The sequence below is a fragment of the Aedes albopictus genome, chromosome 3 (genome assembly GCF_035046485.1).
Source record: "Aedes albopictus strain Foshan chromosome 3, AalbF5, whole genome shotgun sequence".
NCBI lineage: Eukaryota > Metazoa > Arthropoda > Insecta > Diptera > Culicidae > Aedes > Aedes albopictus.
In genome coordinates this window covers 372,423,467-372,439,901 of record NC_085138.1, presented here as the reverse complement: position 1 = coordinate 372,439,901, position 16,435 = coordinate 372,423,467, and the positions used below count along the sequence as shown (strand labels likewise).

The following is a 16,435-nucleotide window of genomic DNA, read 5'->3' as shown; positions in this document are numbered from 1 at the left end:
TCTTCCATTTCAGCCGCGTCATCAAGTCCCCGGCCGAGGTAGAAGTCCTTCGTTACGTAGCCAAGGTGTCCTCGGATGCGCACAAGCGCGTGATGAAGAACATCCGTCCCGGATGGCACGAGTACCAGGGCGAGGCCGAATTCCTGCACCACGCCTACTCGGTCGGAGGCTGCCGCCATGTGTCGTACACGTGCATCTGTGGCGCCGGGACCAACTCGGCCATCTTGCACTACGGCCATGCCGGATCGCCCAACGATCGGCTCATAAAGAACGGCGAGATGTGCCTGTTCGACATGGGCGCCAACTACAATGGCTACGCTGCGGACATTACGTGCAGTTTCCCGGTCAATGGCAAGTTCACCGACGATCAGAAGCTGATCTACAACGCTGTGCTGGCGGCTAGGGATGCCGTATGCGGTGCCGCCAAGGAGGGAGTTTCTTGGGTCGATATGCACCTGTTGGCCAATCGTGTCATGCTGGGCGAGATGAAGAAGGGTGGATTGTTGCAGGGAGAGGTGGACGAGATGATGAGTGCTGGTCTGAACGGCATTTTCCAGCCGCATGGCTTGGGTCACTTGATTGGTCTGGACGTGCACGATGTCGGTGGATATCTGTCCCACTGCCCGGAACGTCCGACGCAACCCGGTGCCAATCGGCTGCGAATGGCTCGTACGTTGATGGCCGGAATGTACGTTACGATCGAACCCGGATGCTACTTCATTGAACCGGTAAGCTCACATCGAATCGAAATCTACCCAACTAGTTATATTTCTCATACATTTACATCTTACAGCTTCTGAACAAAGCGTTTGCCGATCCGAACCTGAGCAAATTCCTGGTCAAGGAGGAAATCGATCGCTTCCGTAACTTTGGCGGCGTTCGCATTGAGGATGATGTCCTCATTACCAAGACGGGAATCGATAACTTCACCTTGGTGCCAAGAACGTAAGTTTTTGGTTGTTAGTTAACTATTCTAGTTATTGTCAAGTTTCGTTTTGTTCTAGTGTCGAGGAAATCGAAGCCTGGATGGCACAGTGAAAGGAGCGATAGGTGTGATTGGTTGCTGCTAAGTTGGTACACGATTTTGATAGATTGTTCTATACACTAACCAAGTTCAAACATGCATGTATATTCCACTTCCAAAACGATGTAATCAACATATATTTTGTTAAAAAATTCAAAAAGTACTGCAAGATTATATATACAAATTTTAAAGCATAAATATCACTCTTCCAAATGTACATTAAATTAGATCCGAAATTATCCTTCACAAAATAAGGCGCCCTATTACTTAAGTGTAGTCTCACCATTTCACGACGAATCATACAAAAATTAGGTGATGTCAAAAAAATGTGCATATGAAGTGTTTATTTACGCGACCGCGTAAATAGAAACAGGGTAAAAAAGACATGACTAGGTATATATACGATAGCATCTTGCTATACGGAGCCATAGGCTTTTTCCACATCAAGAAGAATCAGGTCAGTTGATTTGCCCGTTCGAAATCCGTGTTTTACCTTTTGCGTGATGCGAGCGAGTTGGTGCACCGTTGAGTGTCCCGTTTAGACGCTGAACCCCTTAGAACGACATCTACCATGTTGAAGAGTAGGCATGAGAGTCCATCACCTTGTCGCAGTCCCCGGCGAGATTCGAATGAACTGGATAGTTCACCCGAAACCCTTACGCAGCTCATCGTTGCTTTAATCAGTCTAATAAGCTTCCCAGAAAAGCCGTTTTCGTCCATGATTCTCCATAGCTCTGCGCGTTCGATACTGTCGTATGCCGCTTTAAAGTCGATGAACAGGTGATGCGTTGGGACCTTGTATTTACGGAATTTCTGGAAGATTTGCCGTATGGTGAATATCTGGTTCGTTGTCGACCGGCCGTCGATGAAGCCAGCTTGATAAATTCCCAATAACTCATTTGTTGTGGGTGACAGACGACGGAATATGATCTGGGATAGCACTTTGTAGGCAGCATTCAAAATAGTGATCGCCCTGAAGTTCTCACATTCCAAATGGTCACCTTTCTTTTGAATGGGGCAGATTACCCCTTCCTTCCACTCCTCCGGTAGCTGTTCGGTTTCCCAGATCCTGACTATCAGCCGATGCAGACAGGTGGCCAACTTTTCTGGGCCCATCTTGATGAGTTCAGCTGCGATACCATCCTTACCAGTTGCTTAGTTGGTTTTGAGCTGATGAATGACATCCTCAACTACCCTCAGCATGGGAGTTGTTTTTTTTTCGTCCTCCGCTGCATTGGCGTCGTCGTTTCCTCCGTTGCCGTGGTCTCCCGTGCCTACGTGTTCCACGCCATTCAGGTGCTGATCGAAGTGCTGCTTTCACCTTTTAATAACCTCACGTCAGTCCGTCAAGAGGCCTCCGTCCTTATCCCTGCATATTTCGGCTCGCAGCACGAAGCCGTTGCGGGATGTGTTGAGCTTCTGGTGGAACTTCTGTGTTTCTTGGGAACGGCACTACATTTCCATTTCTTCGCTATCCGCATCTTCCAGGCGGCGTTTTTTTCTCCCGAAAGATACGGGTCTGCTGTTTCCGCTTCTGCTTGTTAAGTTCCACGTTATGTCGGGTCCCTTACCGCAGCATTACCGCCCGCGCTGCGTTCTTCTCCTCCAAGATCGTTCTGCACTGTTCGTCGACTCCGTTCCACGTACTACCCGATGGCGCTCTCGGCTGCGTCGATGATGGCTGCTTTCGCTGTACTCTAGCAGTCCTGTACTGCCGTGAATCGCATATCAGTCCCATCTTTGCTGGATTTCCTATGCAAATGGGACAGATATGCGATTCACGGCAGTGTAGAGGGGCCTCATCGAGCTCGCCCTCGTCTGGCAACGTGGCCTCGAGATTCTGCGCGTGTGCTGAGGCGACATCCGGTTGTTTTAGTCGCTCTAGCAGTCGCCGGTACAGTACATTATTGATGACGGAGAGTTTTGGGCGCAGTTTGACCATCACTTGGTAGTGGTCGGAGTCGATGTTGGCGCCACGATAGGTTCTGACGTCGATATAGTCGGAGAAGTGCCGTCCGTCAATCAGAACGTGGTCGATTTGCGATTTCGTTTGCTGTGGTGATCTCCAGGTGTAACGATAAGCAAGGCTGTGTTGGAAAAAGGTGCTACGTATGGCCATATTTTTGGAAGCGGCGAAATCAATGAGTTTTCGTTCGTCTGCTGGTGGGCGCTGAATTTTCCAATCGTCGGTCTGAATACCTCCTCCTGGCCTACCTGAGCATTAAGATCTCCTATGATGATCTTGACGTCATGGCTTGAGTAGCGGTCGTACTCGCGTTCGAGCTGCGTGTAAAATGCATCATTGTCATCATCAGTGCTTCCGGAGCTTGTTCTGGGGTGAGAGCTGTGCACGTTTATTATGCTGAAGTTAAAAAATCGACCCTTGACCCTCAACCTGTACAGTCTTTCGTCGATCGGCCACCAACCGATCACGCGCCTCTGCGTATCACCAATCACGATGAAAGTCTGCTCAGCAGACTTATCGGTCGGCGATTACCTGGATTGGTAATGCCCTTGTTTGCCTTCAGGATGGCTATCACGTTAACATGTTTCCATACGGTAGGAAAGTATCCTACAGCCAGGTACGCATTGAGAACTTTGGTCAGAACCGAGGTCAGAACAACCAATCCTATTCTTGGTAAGGTGCTTGAGGCAGGTGTTCCCGACTCGATCCTGTCCGGGAGATTTTCGTTTTTCAGCCTGCGGATGATTGATTTCTCCTCTTTCTGTTTCACCAGGGCAGCATTAGGAACGGAATCCACCATCGTGGTGGTTTAGTTGACCTTTCCTTACTCAGGGCGTTAGCGACACAAATGATGTATACACACCGAGGCACTATGGGCCAGAACTGATCAATATATTTCGCTTTAGTTAGGCTTAGGACGATTTTTTGAAGTTTTTTTTTAATATCATAGCACGTCTCTGCATTAGGACATTTCGGATCTAGTGACTATAACAATTCCACAAAATCATCAATCACTGTTTTAACAAATACCTTACAGCTTTATTACTTTTGTTTTATTTGCTTCCCGAGAAATAAGAAAGAACGAGGAATCGCATTCCGTCTGCTCTTGTCCATGCTGGTGTCTATCTTTTCAAAGTTTCTCTAACTCTGATGTGTATTAATCAATAGTAATGGATATCCGCATAAATCATCATACTTCACGTGAGTTGTATAAGCTTTTGATAAAGAAAAATGTGTCCAATCGCTCAGATTCTTTCTACATCCATCCATTTATAGTTCACACGCACTCAAATTTTTCCGTGAAAGTAGTTTACCGCTCTAATTTATCCATACATTGAACTGAAAACTAAAAATCAACCAAAAACACGTTCATCGTTAATTGGCGTTTCTTGCATTTTTGTTTAGGAAATCACAACAGCTATCAATTATAGTAATAGTATCGATTGTATGTTATCCGCAGGATACTGAACCTCTTTCGATTTTTTCCGTTCACTTTCTTCAGGAGAAGGTTTTAGTCCGATGAAAATTGGGTCTATTCTACGAGTGAGGCTGGGCGAGCACAGCACAGAGGGGCCGACACTGATGGGAACTCGGAAAATATTTTCGAGTTTTCAACAGCTAATATCCCCATCGGCCCGCCATACTCGAGTAATGTTTGCCAATACCAAGTGGTTGTGAAAAAAAGTATGTGCGTGGGTGAGTTGAAACAAAGGGGTGCGTCTTATTAGATCAGCAAGGAAATCAAATTTACAATGTATCGTCCTTTAAATGTGTCACGGATAGAAATTTCATTTCTTAAGTGATTATTTTCAAACCCAAAAAAATAATACATTATCATTACATCTCTTCGTCTCAGCGATTTACCTCAAATAAAAAATAAACGAACAAACAACCGTTGCGTCTCTTTCTAGGGATTCATTCCGATTTTTTTATATCTGTACTACAGTATATTGTTTGCTTAAAACTAATATTTTCAATCAGTATTTCTCTGCTTCGTCTTTCTATTTCAGCAAACACAACTGTTTCAGCACTAAATCTCTTTCGTTTACTAATTCTGCTGGGTGTTTCTTATGCTTCAAAATTAACTATGAAAATTAATTAGGTTATTGACATTCTTAAAACTGGTTAATAGAAAATTCCACAAAATTCTTCATTTCCCTAAGCACTAACGAGACAAAAGCCAAACTTCAGTTGCGCTTACCTTCTACTTTTATTTCTATGCATATAAGACCTGGGGGAGAAGCACATTTTAATCCATAAAATACGCTTTCCCGATTTAGGAAAAAAAATATATAACACATCACACTCATGCATTTGCGTTCTTCGTCAATCAATTCTGTTTCCGTTCAACCGAAAATGAATGTTCTAACTTCCTCTAAGTAATGTAGTTTTAATATGGTTTGTCACTTGCGACGCTACTTTTTACACGATTTGCATTTTCTCGACCACCGCCGCCGTTCATCTTCTATGGGAACGAAGTAGGCGGTAATTACACACAGTTCTGTACATTTTACAATTGGATGTACGCCGGCGCACCCTAAGAGCGCATCCAAGCAACCCCTTCCCCCTCCACTTACTTAGTTCTTAGTTGGGCGATGCAATCATCGACGAGTTGACGCTGGTTTTGGCCCGTTTCGTGTTCGTCGAGGGAGCTTTGTCGCTGAGCCGTTTGACCGCCGTGGGAGACGGTCCGGAGCCTTGGCCGGTGGCGCCGGGGGTGGGAGTTCCTTTGGCCGATTGGGGATCTGAAAAAAAATAGGAAATTCAAACGGTTTGGTGTGAGAACAATGTTTCCTGGTAGGACGAAGATCTGGTGGTTCAGCATGGTTTTCCGACGAAACCGATTAAGCGGATAATGGCGGGTACGTGCAACACTAGAGTTCCAGCTGAGGAACATGGAGTAGTACTTGGAGGGCCAAAACCGGATGATTTCTCCTGATTCTGCACTCGGTTGCATCGGAGGTTCGGAGCTGAGTCCACCGTAAACTCCCTTGGGTTTTCGAGGGACTTAGGCTGGATACTGTTTGGCGGCGTTTGAAATCGGATGTTCGGAGGTGAGCCCAACTCAAACTCGCTGGGTCCCGAGGGAACTATGCCGAATACTTTTTGGCTAACAGGTTCGACTAGAAATCGTGAATGCTACGTCCCAAGTAACGTTTTTAGACAAATAGGCTAGAAGAGGTTCTTAGAACCATCATAAAACCAAAACAAAAGGTATAAGGTTTTATGACGGTTCTCAAAACCTCTACAAGAGTAATTGGTCATCAAAATGTTTCATGGGCGAAACAACACGAAGAAACACTCCTAAAACAGGACTCTAATACCTAATCACTTGTGTACACCTTCGTGGAAAAACTGATAATGCATGGTGATGGTGAAATGAACTAATGCTATGGTTATGGGGTTGTGGTAGGCTGCACCTTCAAGGGGCGCTCCAACGCGTCGATGAACAACGCGAGAGCTAACAGGGCTAAATTAGGTACCATTTAATATTCTGTAGGGGAGTGTTTTTACCCGTGGTGGCGTATAAAGTACTCACTCTCACAAGCCACCGCTTGAGACGAATGGCCTGTCCGAGGGCCTGTCAGCATGTGTAGTGTGTGGAAGATTGGAAATGAAATTTGGTTGGGTCGTTCACGAATGGAGCTCTCGGACTCAGTCAGTTCTCACATAGATGAATTGACAAGGACCGCCGCAGACATTTTCGGCTAAAAAACAGGCAATGAGAATGATCCTACTTAGCAGTCCTGATGCCTGATAAAGCATGCCCAACTCGGCCATATTGACCATCACATCCTACTAGGGTTAAGTTAAAATACTCATAGAAAAAAATGAAAAAGTGTATGTGCGAAGCTTCTCAAATACGGTGAAGATGCACTGGTGAGAGCACTACACTAGATCATTACCAAGTATTGGGAACAAACAGTAGGGTAATTCGCCAATTGTTGAACGGTTAGTACTGGCATTTTTGTTTTCGTTTATTTTTCCGTGCATAATTCCACTTTAGTTGAAAAATATCCAGTGAACGTCTAGATCCACTCATTCCGTATACTTCCCATTGAATTTCAATTCCCTTAAATTCCATTTTCTAAGAGAAAATAGAACATTTGTATGGGAAGTCTGAAACCCAAATGTTGAACGCTTCCTTAAGCTAGCTCATCCTAATGTTGGACGATTCTCGCTAATTGTTGAACGGTTCAAGCTTTGTTCCTAATTGATGACGTATAACCCGACATCAACCTATCATTGACCTGTTTTTATTTTGGCTACCAAACCCAACATAGACCCTACAGTTATCCGATGTGAGTCCAACAGTGGTCCAACATTTGATAAAATTTGACCCGACTTTGACCCGACATCCGATAATTTTTCACTCTGGCGGAATTTTTTCACGTTTTTCGTGTTTTGTGGCCAGTAAGGTATTTGAGTGGCAATTTATTCAAATGACAGGGAATTGCTTCTCATGTGAAAAGAGCTCTAGTGGACTGAAATTGTTTTAAACACGACTAGATGTAAAAATGTCTGAAAAGATGTGACTAGAAACGAAAACGATTGAAGAAAAGAACTCTTTTGAAAGCCCCTGAAACACTCTTGGATACCCATGGGAACCACTCAACCCCCTAGAACACCCCTGCAACGACTCTTAAATCCCTTGCAAACTCGTGGATCGCTCGTAAATTCCTCTGGAACGCCCTGAAATACTTCTGGGACCACCTTAACACTCTGAATCCCTCTGGAACGCCCTTGAAATCCATTGAAACCCCCTGGAACCATCCTGAAGCCCTCTGCAACACCCCTGGAACATCCCTGGAACGCCCTTGAAACCCCATGACACGCACGATTAGGTAAAGTGGAAAAAAAATCTGGCAGTCATCGTAGCTCATGTCAGTGTTCAACAATTGGATCCTAGATGCATAATGATAGTGTGATAAGAAAAATATTGTTTACAAATGAAATTACAATGAAAATGTAATTTTAAACAATGTTTAACTGTTAAGGACATCCTTCCAGTTCTTGTAACTATGGTGTGACTTTGATATTTGAGGTTGATTTGCCAGCAAAGCTTATTTCGTAAGAGCAATTTCTTAAAATTAATCTTAAGAATTGTGCAGTTTTCGTGTCATCAGCGGTACAAAATTTGCAATCATCATTTTTGACGTAAAATATGTATAATTTTGTTACTTAATTGGAGCAATATCGTGACACACATGTATACGCATCTACATCATACGTTTACGTTGAGCAAAAATTACTCAAGTTAGATTTGTAATAACATTTTCAGAAACTGTTCAACATTTGGGTGGTGTTCAACAATTAGCGAATTACCCTACAACAGAATGAATCACACTGTTGATCGCTGCCTGCAAGGTATTTTCCCAAATTTAAATCAGGCATCAGGCTGGATTCATGGGTGCAACAACAGACCAGATGCTCGCTATCCGCTAGGCGTTGAAGAAATGCCACGAATACAACGTGCCCACTCATCACTTTTTCTATCGATTTTAAATCGGGCGGGATCGCTAAGGCAGATTATGCATGAGTACGGATTCCCGGATAAACTGACACGGTTGATCCAGGCAACGATGAATCGAGTATCATGGACACTATCGAGTCCCTTCAAGTCTCGCTGAGGGATACGACAAGGTGATGGTCTTTCGTGCTTGCTGTTTAACATTGCTTTACACTGAAAAAAGTTTTCACATTATTTTCATCTGATTTTCACATAAACTGTTTCCATATGCATGTCCATTGAAATATATGGGAATAACACATAGATTTTGCAAAGTTATGTGATATTCCAATAGAAGCTATGTGATTTCCTAATGTTTTTCATATACCGTATTGATTTCATGTGATATTTCCGAAGATATTTTCATTTGAAAATTCAATAACAGTTAGGGTACGGCCAGAGTGGACACGTCACGCGACGCGACGCGGATTCCCCATACGATTTGACTGTTGTTGATTGTTTTTCCTTTGCGTGCAAATTTCCGCATCACGCCGCGTGACGCGTCCACTCTGGCCGACACCTTATATAGTCAAACTAATGGAAATTTTCCATTAGATGTGATTTATTTTTTCAGTGTAGACTTAGAAGATGTAAGGTAGCATCCATTTATTACGTAACGCTAAAGTCGACATTTTTCAAGCCCCCCTCCCCCCTCCGTAACGCTGTCATTTGGCATAAGGTCACTTGGCATAACGGTCATTTAGCATAATGGACACTTCATAACAAAAAACGGTGTATTTCGAGTATACCAAATGTGCATTATGCCAAATGGTTTTTATGCCAAATGACCTTATCCCAAACGACCTTATGCCAAATGTTCCGCTCCCGTAACGCTAGTGTATGAAAACACGATTTTTTTTTGTGTGGGCCGTAACGCTTGGTCATACTCCTCCCCTCCCCCTATAGCGTTATGTAATTTGTTACGAAAATAAAATCCTCTGATTTTTAAAGATTCTTTCCAGGTCTCAGAAAATAATTCCAGGATCACAAATAATAACTCCATTGAACGAACCATCAAATTTGCCATATACAAGGCAGAGAAAAATTTGCTGAATTTTGTTAGTAAAAATTTAATAGATGTTCTTCTGGTTGGACTTCTGGCAGAAAAGGAAGAACTCCAACAATTTTCGGCGAATTTCCTAGATAAGTAATTATAAAAAAAATAATGTAAAAGTCTTTTTCAAGTTATTTGTCAATTAATAGGAAATTTTTGATTTTTTTTAAATCATCGAAATGTTAGTAAGAGTCTTCAAGAAATTTCGACAAAAATTTTGTAAATTTACGATGGCATAAGATTATAATGTCTTCTTGAACCATTTGGCTCCTCGTGTTTTCGCTCGCTCTGTCGCGGCTTTAGGTATGTTAAGATTTCCGTCGAACATTTTTCCGGAACTTCTGGATCTGCATTCGATTCTTTTTAAATATTGGAGTACTGTCTAAAATTTTTGGCAGATTTGTTTATCACTGGCTTCTGATTTCAATTAGTACATATATGGAGAATTTTTGTTGCTACTTCAAAGAACGTCTTAATGCACTTACTCATGATTTCCGTTAGACATTAGTCAGATATTCCCCGAAGGATTTCTTAAACAAATGCTTCAGAAAACTGTGCAAGTTTTTTTTTAAGAATCTGGAAATTCCTTCTAGAAATTTTCCAAGATCCACCACCAACGAAAATAATCTCGAAGCGTTTCCTTAATGTCAAAATAATACCAATAAGGAACTATTAGAAATTTCTCCCCAGCTTCGGCCGCCAGCCCCCCTCAAAGATCTAGGGTTTGGGTACTAGTAGTAGACCCCCTAAGTCATCGAAATTTACTTCTGCGACTTTTTAGCTATGTTAAGGCAGTGGATTGTTCCAAAGTGGATTTTTCAAACAAGTTTCACGTCCCCCCTTTATGTTAAGACCGTCAAACATACAACTTTAATAAATTATTCCAGTGAAATACGCATTTGAAAATACGCATCGATTTTGCCTACCTATAATGGACACCACCAGGGTCCAGTATAGGATTATTTACAAATATCCTGGCGCCTATAGTGGACCCCCCATTTGATTTCCATGTTAGCTGTCACGCCGCCGACGGTTCCTATAGTGGACCCTCCCTGAGTGTTCGTATAGTGGACCCTTTTGAGTGTTTACATTCATTAAATAGTTAAAATTACCGATTGTTGCGGCCACTGGATCATTTGATTGCCAGGAACTGCAGTGTAGCAATGTAATTGATGTTCCTCCGGTGGAAGTTGCCTGGAAACAGTTGATTTGGGCATTTATATTTGAGTTTTTCTGAAGGGGGTCCACTATAGGCGCAGGGTCCACTACTAGTACACAACCCCTAATTAAACCACTCCATGAGTTCTGAAGAAACTTATTCCAGAAAGGCAAACAATGGCTCTATATGTTTCTCCAAAGTTTGTTAAATAACTTTATATTAATAAAATTTATTTAAACTAGTTTCAATAAAATTCTTAACTATCAAAAATTTGCTGATTGACTCCAGAATTCCCTGATAATTCCAGGTTTTTCCATCCAGGGTAAAGAAAATTCTCTGATAATTCCAGGTTTTCCAGGTAGTAGGCACCCTGTCGATTGTTATGAAGTGATATTGATGATTAGGACTTGAATGTGGGTAAACAAATGTATGTGCGTCTATGTTGGGAAGTTTGCCCGTGTAGCTGCCGACTCCCTCTTCCGGGGCTAAAAATCCACCAAATAGGGAACCTCAATCCAAGGTGTCAGGCAACCTGTGCTGATGGATGAATTGTTGAGGGGGGTTAAAAGATGCTCGATCGTTAACGGAGCCCCAGCCCGTAACGTGGGTAGATCTTACTCGTCTTACAAAAAAAAAAAAACATGAAGGTCGAATCATTTTGTCATATCAACTCACCTTGCAACCACCTGACTTGCGTGGCCGGTCCGTAGCCCTTGTCGTTGCGCGCCGCAATTCGGAAAATGATCGCCGGCTTAGAGGTCTGATCGACGTGCGCCGTCAGCAGTGACTGGTTCGGCACCGTACATTGATTGTTCGGTCCACAGTAGACCCGCACGAAGGCCAGCTGTGCCGACTGGTTGGCCTTATCCTTGGCATTTTGCGACTTGACCGCCAGATAGACGGAATACTCCAGAATGTCTCCGGTAGTCGATGGCGGCGGTTCCCACGAGAGATGCGCTCCGTCCGTCGATTTTGAAATCTTGATTGCCGAGGGAGCGCCCGGGAATCCCGGCAGACAAGTCTTGAAGGGTGCCACGTCGCTCCATTCGCCCCGGCCGCAACTGTTGATGGCTGCCACGCGGAATCGGTACGCACAACCCGGTTCCAGGTTTAGCCGCTTGTACTTGACCAAATCCGGCAGGTTGTCAGCGGTAAGCGTATCGCCGTCGTACAGACAGTTCCACTCGTCGAAATCGACAAAGTTGGATACGGTGTGCGACAGAGTCTTGAAGATTCCCACGGTGTACCATTTTTCCGATTCGTCTTTGATTCTCGGCTTGGACTGGAAGGATCGATAAAGAATGAAATTGATGCACTTCAAGGGAAAAATATGAAAATCACTTACGTCTTCTTTTTCGTCTTTCGCCTTGGCGGTCGTTCCTCGTACGGTCTTGGTGGTAGTAACGAGCTTATTGCCAGCCGCTACTGACGTGGTTCCGGGAATCGTCGTGACAACCGTCGGAACCGTTCCGTTGCTACTATTGCTCAGAATGTTGGCCGGTGGATTGACCGGCGATTGTAGCAAAGGCGACGTCAGCATGAACTGTTTCGAGTTGGCATCGAAGTACTTGATGGTGGTGGCCGTTGCCGGTTGCTGCTGTTGGGTTTGGGGACTTGCAGCAGCGATGGTCAGTACCCCGGAGGGAGATGAGGAAGCCGCCGATGATGATGACGTTGAGCCCATCAGATCGGAAAGTACGGAGGTGGCCGAGGCAGCGGCCTCTGCCAAAGCATCCAGATGTCCTCCGGCGGTAGCGTTGGATGATTCTTCCGATTTGACCATGGAACTGGTCGGGAGCTGTGCCACCAGTTGAGTTCCATCGGCCAAGGTGGCAACCTGAGTCAGTTCGCTACCGTTTCCAGTAGTTTTAAACGTAATGGTTTGCGTTTCACCCGAGAGTGACCTCGTGAAGCCATCGATTGTACCACTCGACTGCAGGAGACCGGAGTTCAGTTGACTGAAATGGAATCAAAGTATCGGCATTGAAGATTATGTTCGATGAATGCCATCAAATGGAAACTGAATTCAATTTTACACTCACATAATATTGTCACTACCGGGACCGGCAGCGGCCAGCAAATCGGCGTTTTGAAGCGAAAGCAGCTCTCCGCTCTTGATGGTGGTGAGAATGTTAGCTGCTTCGGTTTCCGAAGCTGTGGGGGCACTGTTCACACTGACGACCATTGTGGTGGCGGTCGTTGATGTGCCGTCGGCGTTCAACAGTTGAACCGTTCCGGGTGAACCGGATGTGGCCATCATAGATGCCGAGGCTGAATCGGCCATCTTGGTGGTCGCGTCATGTGGGCTTCCAGCAGTTCCTCCAAGAGAGGCATCTTTCGTTGCGTCTTGAGTTGACGTTGCACTGCTATCCGGTTGATCACCAAAGGACATCTATAGAGAGAAAAGATCAGATAATGATATGACAAACTTGCGTGTCATGCCTCGAGCATGTGTCCTACCAGAGATGTAGGTATGTGCTGTCCTGTTCGGGTTATTTACTGCATGACAAGCCATCCCCTACAAATGCTTTCAAACGCAAACTACACTTCAAAAGACCTTCCGCAAATTGTTGGCATTGATGCTAACTTCAATCACATCAGCTCAGACAGCTCCAGTTTGATAGAATACTCAAATGAGATGAATCCCTTAACATAAATAAACGCCATACCTAGAAAGATGAGCACGAGAATGTTGATGTCTGTCTGGTATTCCTTTTTCAGTCTGATTAACAGTTCATTAGGAGTTACCATTTGCTTATGCTGGAGCTGTGGGCTCAGTAGAGATTAGTGTCAGTCGCTCTCGTGGGAGAAACAACTGACGAAAAATTGCAAGTGCCGGGGTTGGGAATCAAACCCATGATCGTCCACTTATGAAAAGCGAACGTGTGACCAACTGTGCCACGGACCATGGCGAAAAACGTGACATTCTCTGCCCAACTCATTGTAAGGATTTAATCAGAGTCGTTTTATAACAAATCAGACCAAACATGTCTAAAGGTCCTATCTGCAGAAGAGAGGCTCTCTTTGGTTTCCCTCTCTTTCATTAATATCTCTGCTGTTTATTTGTATTTTGATTGTCTCCTTGCATTGAACGACGGTCAAAACAATCGTCTTTTGATTTGTACTGCAAAAATAGTTGAAAAGTGTACCATTACTTTGCAATAATTGAAAGAGAGAGTGATCAAAGAGAGCCTCTCAAATGCAGATAGGACCTATTGAAATGTTTGGCCTGAAATGTGGAATGAGCTGGCTGAATTTTCACTTCGAGAATAAAAGAAGTGAACTTTGATAGCATCAGAAATGCATCTTCGCTGGTGGGTGTTTATTGAAATATATTAATTATTGAGTTATCTAGTGCGATTTAAGCGATTTTTAACGATTATGCGATAAATAAAATCTTCTACTATTTCTTTAGTACCTACTTCAATCCAGGTAGGGTAAATAGTTGCCCGGATTATTTTGAAGTGAAAAAATACTTCATTACAAAATAAAAGTAATCAATATTTTAAACTCACATTGTCTGTCGTTTCCGCAAGTTTGCTTTGTTCTGCTTCGGTGACTCCGCTGCCAGCCAATAGCGCCACATCCTGCATTGAAACATCTGCCGATTCGGCGGTGGCAGCTGTTGCCTCACTAGCATTAAGACCATCGTCGCCTCCCGTGGCTTCCTCCGCCGATGGTAACTCACCACCCGCTGGTTGACTGGAATCGACTTCACCAGCATCTTCTCCGGCAGGTGCACCACCGGACAGGAGTTGCTGTTGATCATCAAGCGCACCGGCCGAAGAAACACCTTCATCACCTGCCGTTTGCTGCTCTGACGCCGAAGCGGCAGGGTCTGCTCCCTCCATCAGTTGATCCTGTTCCATCGAATCGGCCGCAGTTGCTTCCGGTTGGCCTTCAGCACCTTCCTCAGCTGTCGCCGCAGTACCCTCGGCCGGTGGTTCAGCTTGAGCAAGCGGGTCCTGTTCTTCGGTCGATTCCCCTTCGGGGTTTTCGATGGCCGCAGCACCTCCAAACAGGCCTAATCGGACGTATCGTGGGGCTGTCCGCCTAGATACTGCTTCCTCCATGGCGACATCTGCATCGTCATCGGAAGAAAGGAAATCATTGCATCCGTCCAACTGTTCAATGACACCAGGCCACAGTTTCATTTTCTTGCATTCCGATGCACCACTATCCGTCGAGTCGACTTCCATGATTTGAGCACCTCCCAGTTGTTCTTCCTCATCCGAATCCGTCTCGTCATCCGAATGGAACAGATCGAAACAACCATCCATCTGCTCAATCTGATCGCCATCGTTCTCAATCAGACCGGCTTCAGCAGCTAGCGCAGCGAACGCAGCATCCGTAGAAACCTGTTCCTGCTGCTGCTGTTGTTGTTGCTGTTGCAGTTGCGCTTGCTGCTGCTGCAACTGAATCTGCTGATACTGCTGCTGGGTCACTATCCGGGTGGTCGTCTTCGATGGCAACATGACGATCTTCTGTTGCCCATGAACTCCGGTCATGGTGGTTCCGATTCCTCCCGCAGTGCCAGCCGTTCCGGTCGACGACGGAACGATGGTAACCGTTTTCTGTCCACCGACCGAAGGAGCCAGTTGGACAGTGACGGCTTTGCCACCGATCGTCAGGGACTTCTGCTGCATGTTGATTATCTGCGTGCCTGCGATCTTTTGGCCGGCTCCTTGCAGTCCTCCAACCGGAACCGTGAAAGTGATAGGCTTTCCACCCTGTACGGCCCGGAGCTTGATTGCCTGTCCACCGATGTTGGCTGTACCGGCTGTCCCAGCAGTACCCGCTTGAAGAACGGTTGCTCCACCGATGTTTGTGGCGCGGGACGTCGATATCGTATTGATCATCTGGAATTAGGAGAAAAGAATGTTAGATTTACGAAGAATATGAGTGTACTTCAGCATCCCAAACGTACCTGAGAAGTTGACAGCGAGACGAAGTTATTCGCCGACGATGTAACGGTTCCGCTGACGGTACGGATACCCTGCGGAGTCGTTACCACGATGACCTGCTGATTGCCGGTTCGAATCTGCTGACCGGCCTTGTTGGTTATGACCAACGTCGGCTTACCGGCAACGTTGGTGGCCATTTTGCCGACCTGAACGATGTTCGGGTTCTTCATGAGGATCTGCTTGCCACCTATCGTTCCGGTGGACGACATCAATTTGACCACGTTGCCCCCGATAACGGCCGTTTTCTGACCGCCAACGGTCGCTTGCTGAAGGCCAGCGCCCCCGATGATGTTTGACGTGACAATTTGCTGCGGCTGTTGGATGGTACCCGCCACCGTGCCCTTCTGTAGTACGTTCATTTTCGGCAGGGTTTGAACAGTCATGCCCTGACTGGTCTTGACCAGGGTGACAATCTGCGGCTGGTTGACCGTGACTCCACCGGCGTTATTGATCGTTCCGGTGGCAGTTCCTCCAGCAGCTCCACCCACGATGGTCAGAGGCTTCTGCAGGATAATCTGTTTGCCGCCTATCGTAGCGGTTGTCGTGGTGGATCCTGCCGGGGCAGTGACAATGCGCTGCTGCTGGAGTTGTCCACCAGCGGTGACGATATTCTGACCACGTAGAACCGTGGCCGTCTGTTGTCCGATTTGCTGAACGGTCGCAGTGCTGACATTAACCACCGGTTGCTGGGTGGCGATTCGTACCTGCTGGCCGGTTGAGGACAGCACTCGGATGGGAGTGCCGGCGCCACCGGTGGTG

The 16,435-nt window shown here is 45.5% G+C and overlaps 2 protein-coding genes across 6 annotated transcripts in view; one reads left to right on the top strand and one right to left on the bottom strand.

Moving 5' to 3' along the window:
- LOC109432273 (xaa-Pro dipeptidase) overlaps positions 1–1,222 on the top strand; it is a 757,159-nt gene extending 755,937 nt beyond the window's left edge. For 4 of the 5 annotated variants that reach the window (XM_062855645.1, XM_062855647.1, XM_062855646.1 and 1 more), the window contains 3 exons: positions 14–728; positions 794–945; positions 1,005–1,222. In XM_062855645.1, the coding sequence (XP_062711629.1) occupies positions 14–728; positions 794–945; positions 1,005–1,038 (901 nt within the window). In that variant the 3' untranslated portion in view covers positions 1,039–1,222. Of the gene's footprint in view, positions 1–13; positions 729–793; positions 950–1,004 lie in introns of those variants that run through there. The other variant, XM_062855648.1, reaches the window with a different exon arrangement.
- Positions 1,223–4,000: 2,778 nt separating this feature from the next.
- Positions 4,001–16,434, bottom strand: LOC109397081 (host cell factor; the record flags this gene model as incomplete). Its single annotated transcript, XM_062858163.1, has 6 exons — positions 4,001–5,734; positions 11,388–11,994; positions 12,058–12,670; positions 12,755–13,104; positions 14,228–15,571; positions 15,640–16,434. Coding segments are annotated over 6 exons (3,870 nt in total), but the record flags the coding sequence as incomplete, so codon positions are not given.
- Between the last annotated feature and the right edge of the window lies 1 nt (position 16,435).